This window comes from Bombus vancouverensis, chromosome 5 (genome assembly GCF_051014615.1).
Source record: "Bombus vancouverensis nearcticus chromosome 5, iyBomVanc1_principal, whole genome shotgun sequence".
NCBI lineage: Eukaryota > Metazoa > Arthropoda > Insecta > Hymenoptera > Apidae > Bombus > Bombus vancouverensis.
This window is the reverse complement of record NC_134915.1, coordinates 16,845,360-16,858,791: the sequence shown is the minus strand read 5'-3', so window position 1 is coordinate 16,858,791 and position 13,432 is coordinate 16,845,360. Positions and strand designations below refer to the sequence as shown.

At 26.6% G+C, this 13,432-nt stretch overlaps 5 protein-coding genes across 15 annotated transcripts; 2 read left to right on the top strand and 3 right to left on the bottom strand.

The window, feature by feature from the left end:
• Positions 1–70: 70 nt before the first annotated feature.
• On the top strand, positions 71–1,951 carry Mettl4 (Methyltransferase like 4). The gene is made up of 5 exons (XM_033337446.2): positions 71–452; positions 534–898; positions 1,221–1,395; positions 1,482–1,653; positions 1,731–1,951. Exons 1-5 carry the CDS (start codon positions 198–200, stop codon positions 1,919–1,921), a joined length of 1,158 nt encoding a protein of 385 aa, XP_033193337.1. The 5' UTR covers positions 71–197; the 3' UTR covers positions 1,922–1,951.
• Positions 1,946–4,915, bottom strand: LOC117158497 (UDP-glucose 4-epimerase). 5 transcript variants are annotated; one of them, XM_033337455.2, is made up of 7 exons: positions 4,650–4,915; positions 3,307–3,556; positions 3,112–3,225; positions 2,854–3,030; positions 2,569–2,743; positions 2,193–2,474; positions 1,946–2,121 (listed from the first exon to the last, which is right to left on the bottom strand). In XM_033337455.2, exons 2-7 carry the CDS (start codon positions 3,550–3,552, stop codon positions 2,027–2,029), a joined length of 1,089 nt encoding a protein of 362 aa, XP_033193346.1. In that variant the 5' UTR covers positions 3,553–3,556; positions 4,650–4,915; the 3' UTR covers positions 1,946–2,026. The 5 variants fall into 5 exon arrangements, with proteins under 5 accessions (XP_033193346.1, XP_033193340.1, XP_033193341.1 ...); XM_033337449.2 differs by having other exon boundaries at positions 2,563–2,743; positions 4,735–4,912; XM_033337450.2 differs by having other exon boundaries at positions 2,563–2,743; positions 3,307–3,553; positions 4,735–4,912.
• A 217-nt stretch (positions 4,916–5,132) lies between these two features.
• LOC117158499 (40-kDa huntingtin-associated protein) lies at positions 5,133–7,077 on the bottom strand. 2 transcript variants are annotated; one of them, XM_076618729.1, is made up of 8 exons: positions 6,953–7,077; positions 6,521–6,657; positions 6,378–6,424; positions 6,104–6,306; positions 5,823–6,024; positions 5,658–5,760; positions 5,455–5,573; positions 5,133–5,381 (listed from the first exon to the last, which is right to left on the bottom strand). In XM_076618729.1, exons 2-8 carry the CDS (start codon positions 6,577–6,579, stop codon positions 5,212–5,214), a joined length of 903 nt encoding a protein of 300 aa, XP_076474844.1. In that variant the 5' UTR covers positions 6,580–6,657; positions 6,953–7,077; the 3' UTR covers positions 5,133–5,211. The 2 variants fall into 2 exon arrangements, with proteins under 2 accessions (XP_076474844.1, XP_033193353.1); XM_033337462.2 differs by lacking the exon at positions 6,953–7,077 and adding an exon at positions 6,766–6,904.
• LOC117158498 (glycerophosphodiester phosphodiesterase 1) lies at positions 6,947–10,341 on the top strand. Of its 6 annotated transcripts, none has more exons than XM_033337461.2 (6): positions 6,947–7,043; positions 7,362–7,942; positions 8,219–8,394; positions 8,478–8,679; positions 8,763–8,992; positions 9,110–10,341. In XM_033337461.2, the coding sequence occupies exons 2-6, from the start codon at positions 7,607–7,609 to the stop codon at positions 9,249–9,251; spliced, it is 1,086 nt and encodes a 361-aa protein (XP_033193352.1). In that variant the 5' UTR covers positions 6,947–7,043; positions 7,362–7,606; the 3' UTR covers positions 9,252–10,341. The 6 variants fall into 6 exon arrangements, with proteins under 6 accessions (XP_033193352.1, XP_033193351.1, XP_033193350.1 ...); XM_033337460.2 differs by having other exon boundaries at positions 6,972–7,076; XM_033337459.2 differs by having other exon boundaries at positions 6,984–7,120.
• On the bottom strand, positions 9,584–13,424 carry LOC117158488 (dystrotelin). Its single transcript, XM_033337428.2, has 11 exons — positions 13,266–13,424; positions 12,625–12,754; positions 12,290–12,497; positions 11,939–12,182; positions 11,764–11,875; positions 11,512–11,678; positions 11,106–11,218; positions 10,804–11,026; positions 10,402–10,726; positions 9,989–10,288; positions 9,584–9,919 (listed from the first exon to the last, which is right to left on the bottom strand). The coding sequence occupies exons 2-11, from the start codon at positions 12,722–12,724 to the stop codon at positions 9,798–9,800; spliced, it is 1,914 nt and encodes a 637-aa protein (XP_033193319.1). The 5' UTR covers positions 12,725–12,754; positions 13,266–13,424; the 3' UTR covers positions 9,584–9,797.
• Positions 13,425–13,432: the final 8 nt, after the last annotated feature.

The window sequence follows — 13,432 nt, the reverse complement described above, 5'->3', positions numbered from 1 at the left end:
AGACATTTTTGTATTTCAACATCCATGGTACGATAGTACCATAAAGTTTGTTTAAACATAAACTACATAAGACATAGAATCGAAATACATACATTGAATGGTTGCTGCTTATACGTAAGAAAATAAGAAAATTAGAACCAATAAATTGAAGATATATAGTTATGTTTAATGCGTAGTGTGGTGCATTTATATCAATTATGAGTTTAATTTTTTCTACTGAAGAAGGATGGATAATATCTCATTTAAAATTTCTTAATAATATTTATACAAACGTAAAAAATAATAACACACCGTGTAAACTAATTTTTGATGAAATTTTATTTGAAATAAATTCTCAATACTTACGACAAAATCAAACAACTCAATCTGAACAACAAGAAGGAATTTCATTACAAAGTAAAAGTAGAAAAAGAAAGCGATCAAAACTTTTGCCAGACGCAGATTTAAAAGAAGTATGTAATAAAAAACAAGGAGTTTAGTAGTTTAATCATTAAACAAAATAGTTATAGTCATTATAATAATCTATTTTGTAGATAAATTATATCAAGAAAACATTTAGCAAAATAATTTCAATTGTAAAAACAGAGGGATTAATTTCTACTAATATATTATCTGATAATAATGAAGCAGCACGGTTGGCATCACAAAAATTTTATCAGGATACATTTTGCAATGAAGAGGAAAATTTTTATGGGTGCAATGATATGGATATAGCTATTACGTCAGAATTAAAGGAGAAGAGATATGTTTTCCCTCAAAAATGTAAATTTTATTGCTATGATGTAAGAGACATTGCAAACAAGCTGGGCCTAAACAACCAATATGATTTTATATTGTTGGATCCTCCTTGGTGGAACAAGTCTATAAGAAGGAAAAAAAACAAATATTCAGAAGCTAGGTGATCTTGTATGGTTCAATATAAGCCATTATAAAAGAAAGCTCTCTGAACAATTTAATGAGAACAAGTACTTTGATAATAGTATAAGTTTTTCTTGTTCTCAATTTTGTGAGCATATGGGTAAATAAGATTTTAGATGCAACTTATCATCATAAAAAGAAACTCATGTTGAATAGTACTGATGATAGATTTTATTTTTGTTACATTAATCAATTGTATTTTTTATAAGTAAAAATATTTTAATTCTTAATAGCAATTTGCTGCAAAAACAATATTTTATATAATGTGCAAATTATGTCTTATATTTTTCTTTGTTAAACAGCTATAAAATGATGTACAATGAAGAGTTGACTAAGATACCAATTGGCAAATTATTATGTTCAAATGGGCTTGTAGCAATATGGTGCACTAATGCTCCAAGTCATCTACATAGCATCTTTAATGACATATTTCCATCATGGGGAGTTACATACAGAGCAAAATGGTATTGGGTTAAAGTAAGTATATAATGTAGCCAAATTTTACAAATTATTAAAAGTGTCAGTTATATTATAAATTACGCTTCACTCCACTTATATTTTAGATTACTCAAGGAGGAAATACAATATGTAATTTTAATTCTGCTCCTGGTAAGCAACCTTATGAATTACTAGTTCTGGGATCTGTAGTAAATGGAAATGAAATAAACATTCCTAGTGGTAAACTACTAATAAGTGTACCAAGTGCTGTACATTCCCATAAACCACCACTTACAGGTAAAAATTATATGTCAATAATAATTTATGTTGAAAAAATTAATGAAGGTAGATAAAAATATTATTTTAAATTATAGAAGTTATGAGAGAATATCTTCCAAATGAACCAAAGTGTTTAGAAATATTTGCTAGATACTTACTTCCTAAATGGACAAGTTGGGGTCTTGAAGTATTGAAGTTTCAACACTTATCGTTATATACAATGATAGAAGAAACAAAAGAAACTCAAAACAACACTAACACAGCTGTAAATAAATTGATTAATTAGTATTAAATTAGAAAAGAAAAAATATTTCAATACTATTGTTTTCTTTATTGCACTTATTTTATTATCATAAATTAGTCATGCTTTAATAACAATCAAGTAACAGTATTATAAAGTGCCATTTACATGCTCGCTAATACCATTTTTTACTGAATTACGATAACCATGTGGATTCATTGTTTGCCACCTCCAGAAATCCTCACCTATATCAAAAAATACTTAGAAAGAAATCTTATTTAATATGAAAATATAGTGGAAATGTTATTTCACTTACACATCCGTTCGACATTAAATTTAGTCCTCCATTCTAATTCTTTTTCTGCTAAATCTGTATTGGCATACATAGAAACAATATCACCCTCTCTTCTGTCTTTTATAACATATGGCACTGTTGTTCCTGTGACATTCTCAAAAATTTTAATCAATTCAAGTACAGATACACCTTTACCAGTACCTAAATTATAAATTTTTAGCCTCAAATGTCGCTTGTGTAAAGCATTTAAAGCTGCTACATGACCAGCAGCTAAATCCATAACGTGAATATAATCACGTATACCTATAAAATATATATTTTCGAAATTTTTTACTTTAAACAATATATGCCTTTAATGTTGCATAAGAGAAAATAAAATATTTATTTGTACCTGTACCATCTTTTGTAGGATAATCACCACCAAAAATGATGAGTTCAGGTTTATGTCTTAAAGCTACTTGTGCTATATAAGGCATTAAATTTGTAAATGACTTTGTAGGATCTTCTCCAATCAAACCACTTTGATGAGCACCTACTGGGTTAAAGTATCTTAGAGAAATGATATTCCAATTCTGTTAAATAAAAATCAAAATTTTATATATATTTTGCTCAAAATTTTGATTGCTAGTAAAATTTTAAATAGATTAATTTTTCTGATATTTTCGAATTATTTAAAATGCACCTTTTCAGCTCTCGATATATCTTTAAGCATTTCTTCAATAAAGTATTTTGTTCTACCATATACATTTGTAATATTTCCCGTTGGGTGTTCTTCCGTAATTGGAAGGACGTTTGGTTCTCCGTACACGGTACAAGAACTGCTAAACACTAATTGGAAACACCCAGCAGCTTTCATTACCTTGTAAAAAGATTAAGTTTATTCCTTTTTTATAGTGTGAAGAACATTACGCACATAAAGACTTACTCAATTACATTTTACCTCTAACAAATTGATGGCACCGATAATATTATTCCGATAATAATGAAGTGGAATTTGCATTGATTCACCAACCGCCTTTATTGCCGCAAAATGAATTACACAATCTATTTTGTGCTAAAATTTAAGATATAACATGATTTTAAAAATATTATAAAAATATTTAAGGTAATTCTTTTCTTAAGTTATATTTTGTACCTTTTTAAAAACTGTTTCAAGTTTGTCACGATCGATGAGATCGCAATTGTAAAATGTAACTTTCTTCCCTGTAATTTGTTCCACTCTTTTAAGAGCTGCGGATTCACCGCTACTTTCAGTAACACTATTAGCAAAATTATCTATTGCAACTACATCATATCCACTCTCCAAAAGTTCGACAATACAGTGACTTCCTATGTAACCAGCTCCTCCGGTTACGAAAATAGTTCTCCAATCTTTGGCCATGCTGCTATTAAAAAATCATTATAAAAATAATACAGTATATGTTTTCTTAAACATCTTACAATAACTCTATAAAAATTATTATGCTTAAATCTGTAAGTTATTAATTGTGTTAAAAAATTTGTCAAACTGAACCATTATGCGTAATTATGATCTTTTTCTACAATCACGTAATAATATCTGTATTCAATTTAAGTATTTTCATTTTATATATTTCATAAACTAGATTTATGCAAACGAAAGTAGTAAATATATATATGTACATGTTGATAGTTTGTAATGCTAGGCGAAGTACATACACAGTGTTTCGGGCATTCAACTGTATCGAACTGAGTTCAAGGTCATTAAAATATACGATAAATTACTACAATGATACAATTACAATGATATATATATATATATATATAATTAGCATCAAATTGTAAATATTAATTCAATTAACATAAAATTGAAAATAATTAATTTGTTTCATCTGCTTTTATTAAATTGAACATATTTGACTCAGAATAAATATTTCATTTACCATATCTAAAAGATACTTTATAAAATATGAAAAAAAGCAAAAAATTTATTCTAAAAAGAATAAAAAGGTATTAGTTTTGTTAATCACTGGGTAAAGATAGTAAATATTCAGAATTCAACTGTTGAATTTAACGGTACTGTATAGAATCAGACGCTTCCAACACATTACATTAACATTACATTAATTTACACAAAAGAAATACGGATAAAGAAAATTCGATTCTGTATTATTATTTTTTACATACATAAATGAAATATAAAAATAAGAAATATCCTTAAAAATATCATTTTCGTATATGAAATTTAAGCATAATGAACACACGAGAAGAACTTCTTTTTTTATATTTAGTTTATAATATTAATAATTACATAAAATGTTTATTCTGCAATGTATTATGTGTACAAAATATATAACAACATTTTCTTTTACCTTATATTATAGATCAAGATATAAAAATTGTATAAAGTATATGTTCCGAACTAATATTCAAATATAAAAAATAAATACTTTTATCAAATTAAAAACGAGATAAAGGTACATAAAGGTACACTGTAATTTTAAAAATATTAATTATTACCTCAGTAAAGTAAAATTATAAATAATGAATACGTCAAACCAATATAGAAAGATCTGTGGACACGCCGCGTAATCACTGACTCTACCTTGACGACTTGCCTCCTCTTCGGATATAAGAAAGTAGAGTTTAGTATGTTCGTGGAACGCGAGACATCCCCTCTTTTACAATACTATCGTACGAATTATCGTACATATACAGAAATATGCACACTACACAGTTCGACCCTCTGAAGTCCTTGCTTTCAGCAACAAGTTCTTCCTTTCACACAGATACTGCTCACCTATTCATCTACCTCCTTTACGAGAATGGGGGGAATGATGGGTCATATACAAGCTACACAGTTACTGCTTACATCATCAGACAATTTTTAGCAGATTGATTCATTAAAATATAATGTAATTAGGTAACAATAGTTTTCATCGTGAATATTTCAATGAAATTAAATTTTTGGAAGGGATTACTTAAATAAAAATAACTATAAAATTAAATAAAAAATGTCATTTACAAATTTAATAAATTCCTTAATCATTCATATACATATATGAAATGTAACAATATCCATTTATTGTATTGTTAAAACTTGGATTAACTTATGTAATAACTCCTTTTGTTCAGCATTTAAATAAGTCCACAATTCACCTTCTAGTTCCAACAATGCTTGATAATCATGTGACTGACATGCTAATACTAATGATTGTAACAATAATAATTCGTCTTCACACATATTAAAATCTGTAATTTATTTTTTATTAGTCAGCTTGTAGTTATTTAAATGATTGAAAAAGGAGGACATTAGAACACTTGCCATTATTCGTACTTTCTTCTACCCATGCATATTTTTCCAACACCTGTGCTAGAGAAGGTGCTAGTCTTTGTGGTGATGGTTGAAGTATAAGTAATAAAAGCACTCTAGTTACCTCACACCTATGTATTAATACAATTACTAAATAATGAATTCATTATTTTGCAAACATTCCAAAAAATATTATTTCAAATTGTATCTAATACCTGTGTAATATAACACTATAATTGCCTCTTGCACCAGCATTAATATAACTCTCAACAAATTCAACAAAATCATTTAGAATTTGTAAAGCAGATACATAATCACCTGATCAAATATTTGGTATTTAATTGTTATAGCTGATTATAATTGTTTTAATAAATATTTACCTTGTTTAATATGATATGATACTAATGTATTAATAGCTTTTATAGTTGGAAAAATATCAATAGCTTTACGTAATTGTTGTATACCAGCTGGAGTAGAACCTAAGGCTAATGCTAGCTCTAGTGCTAATCCAGCTGACATGGTATTGAATCCTGGTTGATTATGGCAACGTGATAAAGCATGACCAAAACAACTTATTGATGCCTAACATAAAAAATTGTAACTTTAATATTTAATACACTTATACTGCTAATTGTTAATTTAAGTTGCAAAACTAATAAACCTGTGTATTTTCCTGTCCTATAGAAGGGCATCCTATATCCTTGTCTTTCTTATCAGCCACAAGAAATTCTCGACCAGCTTTTATTAAATAATTTAATTCGGAAAAGATATTCTCTAGTGTTTCTTGACACCTGGCAGCATCTAATAAACATAAACCTGCATATTGCCATAACTCCTTTTGTTCACATTCAATTGCTAATGTCCCTAAATAATAATGTAAAATATTAATAAAATTATCATCCTTTTACACATCATAAAATTTCCATGTAACATACCAAATTGATCACTTGCTTCAGCAACATTTGGTTTTCTTAAAAACCGTCTAAAATTAAATTATTAATAATTATAATAATGATTTTATTATAGGAAAGACTAGATCATTCTATAAAAGTAATAATATGGATAACAAAATACTTACTTCCTAAGTTTGTTAGATATATTATGATACTTTGTTAAAAAGTCTAATGAATCTCCCATTATTTTTCTTTGATTTAAATGTACCGTTTTCCTGATTAACTTTTATTTGTACATTCTTTGTTTATTTATATACTTACTCTAAACAATAAACATCTCTTTTTATACACAATAATTTTTCGATATATGATACTAAATGTAAAATATTATATTAAGTAACTAAATTGCTTCCATTTCATTCAATATTACCTGGTATTACTTAATCATATCTTTATTTTCCGAATTAAATAATATGTAATTAATAAATTTATATGTATTAATTGTAAATCAAATTATATAAAATACTAAATTAATTTTGCTATTATAAATGTACTTGTTTAGTCATCCTATGTGTACATATTTTATTAATTGGTTGTAGATGTAGTTTGTAGTGAACCTTGGTTTAGATGGTGACGATCGACGGTGTAGTAGATACATACTTGCATATAGTGAACCATTAGTAGCGCCAATGCGTGACTATATGTTACGTACGCATTTATGTATTTTTATTATACAAAAAAGTTAATATTGTTTGATAAGTACCTTTCACATAAACTTAATTTTGGTATTATGACAATATTTATAATTAATTACAATTCAAATTAAATTTTGCGTTACTTAGAAATGTTTAACAAGACGAACTTAGTAATTGTCAACAACGTTTACCGTAATTACATTATAAAGTACAATAAAATTGATAGAATATAATTATAATTAACAGTTTCTAAACAATCAAATAGTATTTGGTATTTAAGATTTAATTACGTTTAAGATACATGTCATTAAAGAAATGTTTAATGTTTCAGGGACATAAAGATATTAAATTATATATCTGTTCAACATTGATACTGTAATGTAAACAAACGTTATCAGACATAGCTATATATATTAAGAAGTTTAGAGAGTGTCGACAAGAATGTGCAAAATTACATTTCCAAGTAATAAAGTGTGCTATACAGCAATATCATAGTTGAAGTTTTTGTATGCGTAGAGTTAATAACTCACATTTTCTTTTAAAAAACGTTAACAAGACTAAAGGTTTCTCTAAAGGATGCATGGAATTATTGAACTAATTTTGAACAGTGCTTTATTATGGATATCTTTACAAGTTACTTGGAGTATCTTGATAAATGTTTTTTATAACTTTTGCATACCATGGATTGTTTGGGGTTCTCTCATTATCGCAGTTGGACTAAAAATAGCCAGGATTCCACCACCAAATTTAAACATTGTGCAAGAAGTGCTTGGTGTAAATCCTCTTTCATTGAAAAAAGATAATACCATGTCCAAAGATCATGGTAATGGAGAACAATATTGCATGCGAGTGGTGGCTCATCGTGGTGGAGGATATGATTTTCCTGAGAACAGCTTAACAGCCTTTCGTAATGTAAAATCTTATATATAATAATGGTTTTTGTTTTTCATTAGACAATTGTTCCAGTAAAAGATAACAAATTCATTTGTTTTTTATTAACTACTTTGAAATATTAGATACCTTATAACAAAAACAATTTTATATACTATTTTATGATGTAAACATGAATACTAATATAGTAGTTACTAACAAAAAATTTATTACTTTAGTGAAAACAATACATTTTTTAGTTTATCTTTTATAAATTAAATTATATATGACATTGATCAGTTGTAAAATATTTTATAGAGCAAAGAAAGAGGGTGTACTGCTGTTGAACTTGATTTATGTCTTACAAAAGATAATGTGCCCATAATATTTCATGATTTAACAATTGATAGAGTTACTGGAAAAACTGGTAATGTTAAGGATATGACTTGGGATCAATTAAAACAATTAGATATTGCCCATAATCATCCACTTAAGTAAATAAAACATTATATATTCTTCTATTACAAAAATGTTATTAAAATTATATTTAAATGCAATTTCTTTTTATGTATTACAGAGATAAATTTATTGAAGGTGAAAAAATTCCATTACTTTGTGAGGCTATAGAAACATGTTTATCAAATGAACAAAGAATAATTATTGATATAAAAGAATCAAGAATGGAGATTGTGGAAGTAATTTTAGATACATATAAAAAGTATCCAAAGTTGTATCAAAGAGCAATTGTATCCAGTTTTAATCCTATTATTGTATATATGGTAAAAACATATGTTAAAAAGAATAATATCAAAATGACTGTTATTGATCATGGGTATGTCAAATAATAACTTTGTTATTACAGATTAGAAGAAAGGAACCTCGAATTGTAGCAGGTCTTGCATGGAGACCACATTATTTTTCAAGAGTGTCATATTCAGGTTCAGATGGTCCAGGTCCAACAAAATATAACAATCCATTTAAACATATAGCAGTTTGCTTATTCGACCATATTTATGCATGGATGTTCCACTGTTTTATATATTATATCGTGGGTGTATCTACTCTATTATTGCATAAAGATGTACTGAATCAGTATGTATTTAGATATTCAGTTCCAAACATCATATTAAGTAATTATATGTAGTTATTGTAGAAAACACAATATTCTACTCATATTCATATATATATATACATATATATCTATTTTAGGTATATTATAAGAAAATGGTATAATCGTGATATTCGTATAATGGCATGGACGGTGAACCTACCATCAGAGAAATTACATTTTTCCCGGCTATTTAAAGTTACATATTTGACAGATACATTGTTAGGTGAAAAAGATATGTAATAATATATCATATATTCTATATGTCCTAAATGAGCATATTTTATACTACTGACATATTATCACTACATTAAATAATAATCTAGTCTATTCATCAAAATGATGAATCTTATTTATATCTTTTTTGTAAGAAAATTAATGTTTATTTTGTTAAGTAAATTAGGAAAAAGAAAAAAATAAACGAAATTTTCTGAGAAAAGTTTTTATTAGTCAACATACTACTCTTTTGACATATATATTTATTTTGTATGCTTGTCTCACACTTTTAAAATTTACATTTAAAGTAGACTTAAAAAGATGTATATCATAATATTTAAAAACAGAGGATTCACACATTTTTAATTTTTGTAAAAAGTTACTTTAATGTTGCCATAATTGTACATTATTTTTACATATTACATTTACACTACATATTTTATTATAATTAACCACCTTATAATTTATTATTATAACACCTTATAATTACTTAATAATTATGGACGGAAATATATATTGTGTAATTATTTACGATGAAATTTCAGAGAATAATAATTGTAATTAATAAGTTTACTACACAATAGTAGTAAGCTTACTTTTGCGGGATTCCATACCTTGAATAAGTCCCGTTAATAAATCTTCCATTTCTGTGGTAGCACGTTTCAATTTGCAATTGTCACTAGCAACATAGGAATCTAAAGCAAACATTTATGTAAAAATATTGATATAAAGTAGTATGTATTATTTATAGTATAGTAATTTACCGTCAAGCAAACGATCATCTGTAACCATATTCTGTAATCTATCTAGTATGTCATTTAGATCGCCTTGAATATTTTGCAAACTACTATGTTGTGAATGTTTATCAGGTCTTTGTAAAGATGATGGTGTATTATCTCTGTGAATACCTATAAGAGAATCAGATATTGGTAAAGACGATTCATTTTCAGTGTTAGTTGTCATAGTCTTCATTGGATATTTTTCTTCTTTACTATCCGAATTGTTAGAACCCAACCATTGAGAAAAACCACTATCGGATGGGTTCATTTCTAATTTCTTTGTACCTAATAATGAGAAATTAAATTAAATATACATAAATAAATAAAGTTGCAAATCATTTAGTGTTCTACAAGATATTCCATTTTTCGAAATATGATAAAACAATAATACAACATACCTCCGATCCATGTACTTAATTCTATTTGAGTAGGTTCCAATACATTACTGAATCCTAAGCTTGTAGATGCTTCTACAGAATCAATAATAACATCGTGATTTTGTTTATTGATATAATCTCCAGTTGGATTAAAATCATTTGGTTGTAATATATCTGTATCATTCACATTTGAAATTTGTTCTACATTTTCTTGTCGAATAATTGGACTCAATTCAAAATTTATAGGCAAAGGTGTTAATCTTGATGGAAGAGGCGGAACCATTGGTGTACTTTGCATATAATTAATTACTCGAGGCATACAAATTCTATCAGTAAACAAACATTTCTGTAAAAAATTAAAGAAACATTCGTGTTATTTCATTAGATCTCAATAGTAATATCATTTATTAAATGACAATATACTTTTAATAGCTTTAGACGTTGTAATTGCGATTCGATTGTAACTCTATGACGCTGAAGTCTTTCCGCTTTAGTGCCCTGTATATCAAGTAGCTCAATTTGTAATTGTTTATTTTCTTCTTCCAAATGAGTAATTATACTTTGTAGTTCTTTTTGGGGATCATTTAAAACTCGTCTTTTCATTGTACTTCTTACTGATTCACAATCCGTATGTGTTATTTCATTACTATAACAGATATTTAAAAAGAAAGATATGGAATTTATAAAATATATTTATATATAGTAATATTGTCTCAGACTACAACCTTAAATGTGGGATTTGATCATCAATATTTAACTCGATGGATCTAGCAGGACATAATCTTAATTTGTTTCTTATTAATTCAATAACTAATTTTGTTAATTCTCGATTAGAAGTCTGAAAAAACATTGTGCATGACATTTTATACGAAGATAATTAAATATATTAACATAATCAGAGATTTGAGACTTTTATAGCCTAATATCATACAATTTTTAAAATAAAGACTTCTGTATATAAGCTGTATTTTTATAAAAGACATGTTCCAACGTTTTACTAAGATTGCAACATCAGTGTATTTGACCTCTGATGAAGCTAGGTGTAATGCTGGCGAAACATTGAAACATATCTTCATATTGAAACATGAAGAAATAACTCATAACAGAAGGCTTGAATTTTATAAATTGTACCTTGGTACAAAATTCACGAACTGGATGCTTTAATTTATGCTTTCCAGATATTTTGTCATATAAGAAACAGTGTTGACATTGATGATATGTTGCACATTTTAGACATGTATAACGTGGTCCCTGGATTGGAGTTGTTTTACAATATGAGCATCTAACATTATGTATGACTGAAATAAAGAACAATATCTATTATGTCCATTTCATTTTCCTAAAGTATAGCATTAAATATTTTAAAATATAAAATGTGCATACTCTTTTCTGCAGACTTTATGCGATTAAATGTTGTTATCCAAACAAACAAGGGAGGTTCTTGCATAATCCACGTTGCAAACTCTGATTCAGTAACTCCAAGACATCCTTGAGACTATTATAAAATATTATAAGTTATGTACAGCTCAAATGTATTCAAAACATTATTCAATTATACCTTTGAAAAACACTTATCAATATGCGATTGAATATTTTGAGGTCCATATGCTGCACTTTCTCCAAGCATTTCCGTAATTTTACAAATATTCATCAACAATGTATGTAAGCTAGCTTTGGATAAGCATGCATTATGATCAGCTAATTGTTGATAAAGATATCCGTATTTCTCTTGTAGTTTCCCAGAACTAATTAGTATTAAAGCAACTTTCACAGAAAATACAGAAACAGTCCTAGCACATTGTCTATAATATTTATAATATTTATGGTAGTAAAACATTATTTATTATTTCAATTCTAATTAGCAAATTTAGATAGTAATATATTGATAGTAGTATATAGAATAACATACTTGTCGTATGTAGTTAAAATATAATTCAATGCCAGTTTTGTTACAAGATCAATATCAAAATTGGTATTATTTTCTTTGCATGCTGCGAAATAAATATCAGAAAGAACATCTTCAATTTCACTTGGGTCTAAATTTACACAATTTTCTGTAATTGAAAGTCTGTGGCGTTCAAAGACTCCAGCAATTAATTCTAGTTGAACATACTGCACTATAAAAGATATATATATCTTTGAATATAATTGAATATAAATATAACAAAAAATTACTCTAGTAGTGTGAAACTAATCTAAATATAATAAGCACTCAATATGGGAATATATTTATATTAAACTTACTATTAAGTTCTTTATGTAAAATTTGCATTTTTGCTGCAGTTCTATAAGATGTATAACGGATAACATTACATTGCTCTATAGATTGTATAATATTTTGCATCTTTAAATATTTAAAATAGTAACAGATTACCTATAAGAAGAAAAAATAAATTATTATAAAATTTTAGATTTTACTAATACTAAAACTTATATCATAAAACAATTAGTTGATGTTTAATATTTGTTTCATATATCTTTACGATTATTAAAGATTATGTCAATAATTAATGAAAATATGAAATTATTATAGTTTTTTACCACTAGAATAATATTTTTAATGACAACAGTCATACTACGAAATATTTTTATAAACAAGTATGAGTTTATAAAATCTGAAAAAATTATTATATCATTTATGATACTACAAATTTTAAACAAAATTATAATTTATACATTTTAATATCATAACATATTCAATTACTAAAAGCAGTAAAAGATATAATGATACTTTATTTATATTTTAAAAATTTGATATCTCAGAAACATGAGAACTTTTAATATTTGATTATATTGCATTATAAGTATCTTTATTGCGTTATATTGTTCAATTATTACGATAAATACAGTCATTCTTAAATAAAAAGTTATAATTAATGTCTTACTTCCTTTCATCCCTCGCAACTTTATAATTTAAATAATGGTACATGTAAACAAAATATTCTCACAAATTAATCATGAATAATAAAGACTATAGAGAGCATAGTTTTAAAGATAGCTGATTTAAAGCACCTGGACTAAACCTAACTGAATTTGTGTTAGTAATTTCTTC

What these genes read in the sequence shown, in the direction of transcription:
- LOC117158498 (XM_033337461.2), top strand. Translation starts at nt 7,607, where the DNA reads ATGCATGGAATTATTGAACTAATTTTGAACAGTGCTTTATTATGGATA. An exon ending in GCTTAACAGCCTTTCGTAAT is followed by an intron (nt 7,943 to 8,218) that starts GTAAAATCTTAT and finishes AATATTTTATAG; the next exon opens with AGCAAAGAAAGAGGGTGTAC. An exon ending in CATAAAGATGTACTGAATCA is followed by an intron (nt 8,993 to 9,109) that starts GTATGTATTTAG and finishes TATCTATTTTAG; the next exon opens with GTATATTATAAGAAAATGGT.
- LOC117158488 (XM_033337428.2), bottom strand. Translation starts at nt 12,724, where the DNA reads ATGCAAAATATTATACAATCTATAGAGCAATGTAATGTTATCCGTTAT. An exon ending in CATAAAGTCTGCAGAAAAGA is followed by an intron (nt 11,679 to 11,763) that starts GTATGCACATTT and finishes TCTTTATTTCAG; the next exon opens with TCATACATAATGTTAGATGC. An exon ending in TTCGTGAATTTTGTACCAAG is followed by an intron (nt 11,219 to 11,511) that starts GTACAATTTATA and finishes ATGTTTTTTCAG; the next exon opens with ACTTCTAATCGAGAATTAAC.
- Mettl4 (XM_033337446.2), top strand. Translation starts at nt 198, where the DNA reads ATGAGTTTAATTTTTTCTACTGAAGAAGGATGGATAATATCTCATTTA. An exon ending in CAAAATGGTATTGGGTTAAA is followed by an intron (nt 1,396 to 1,481) that starts GTAAGTATATAA and finishes CTTATATTTTAG; the next exon opens with ATTACTCAAGGAGGAAATAC. An exon ending in CCATAAACCACCACTTACAG is followed by an intron (nt 1,654 to 1,730) that starts GTAAAAATTATA and finishes TTTAAATTATAG; the next exon opens with AAGTTATGAGAGAATATCTT.
- LOC117158499 (XM_076618729.1), bottom strand. Translation starts at nt 6,579, where the DNA reads ATGGGAGATTCATTAGACTTTTTAACAAAGTATCATAATATATCTAAC. An exon ending in ATATCTAACAAACTTAGGAA is followed by an intron (nt 6,425 to 6,520) that starts GTAAGTATTTTG and finishes ATTTAATTTTAG; the next exon opens with ACGGTTTTTAAGAAAACCAA. An exon ending in TAGGACAGGAAAATACACAG is followed by an intron (nt 6,025 to 6,103) that starts GTTTATTAGTTT and finishes TTTTTATGTTAG; the next exon opens with GCATCAATAAGTTGTTTTGG.
- LOC117158497 (XM_033337449.2), bottom strand. Translation starts at nt 3,552, where the DNA reads ATGGCCAAAGATTGGAGAACTATTTTCGTAACCGGAGGAGCTGGTTAC. An exon ending in TTGAAACAGTTTTTAAAAAG is followed by an intron (nt 3,226 to 3,306) that starts GTACAAAATATA and finishes CTTAAATTTTAG; the next exon opens with CACAAAATAGATTGTGTAAT. An exon ending in TCCTACAAAAGATGGTACAG is followed by an intron (nt 2,475 to 2,562) that starts GTACAAATAAAT and finishes TATATTTTATAG; the next exon opens with GTATACGTGATTATATTCAC.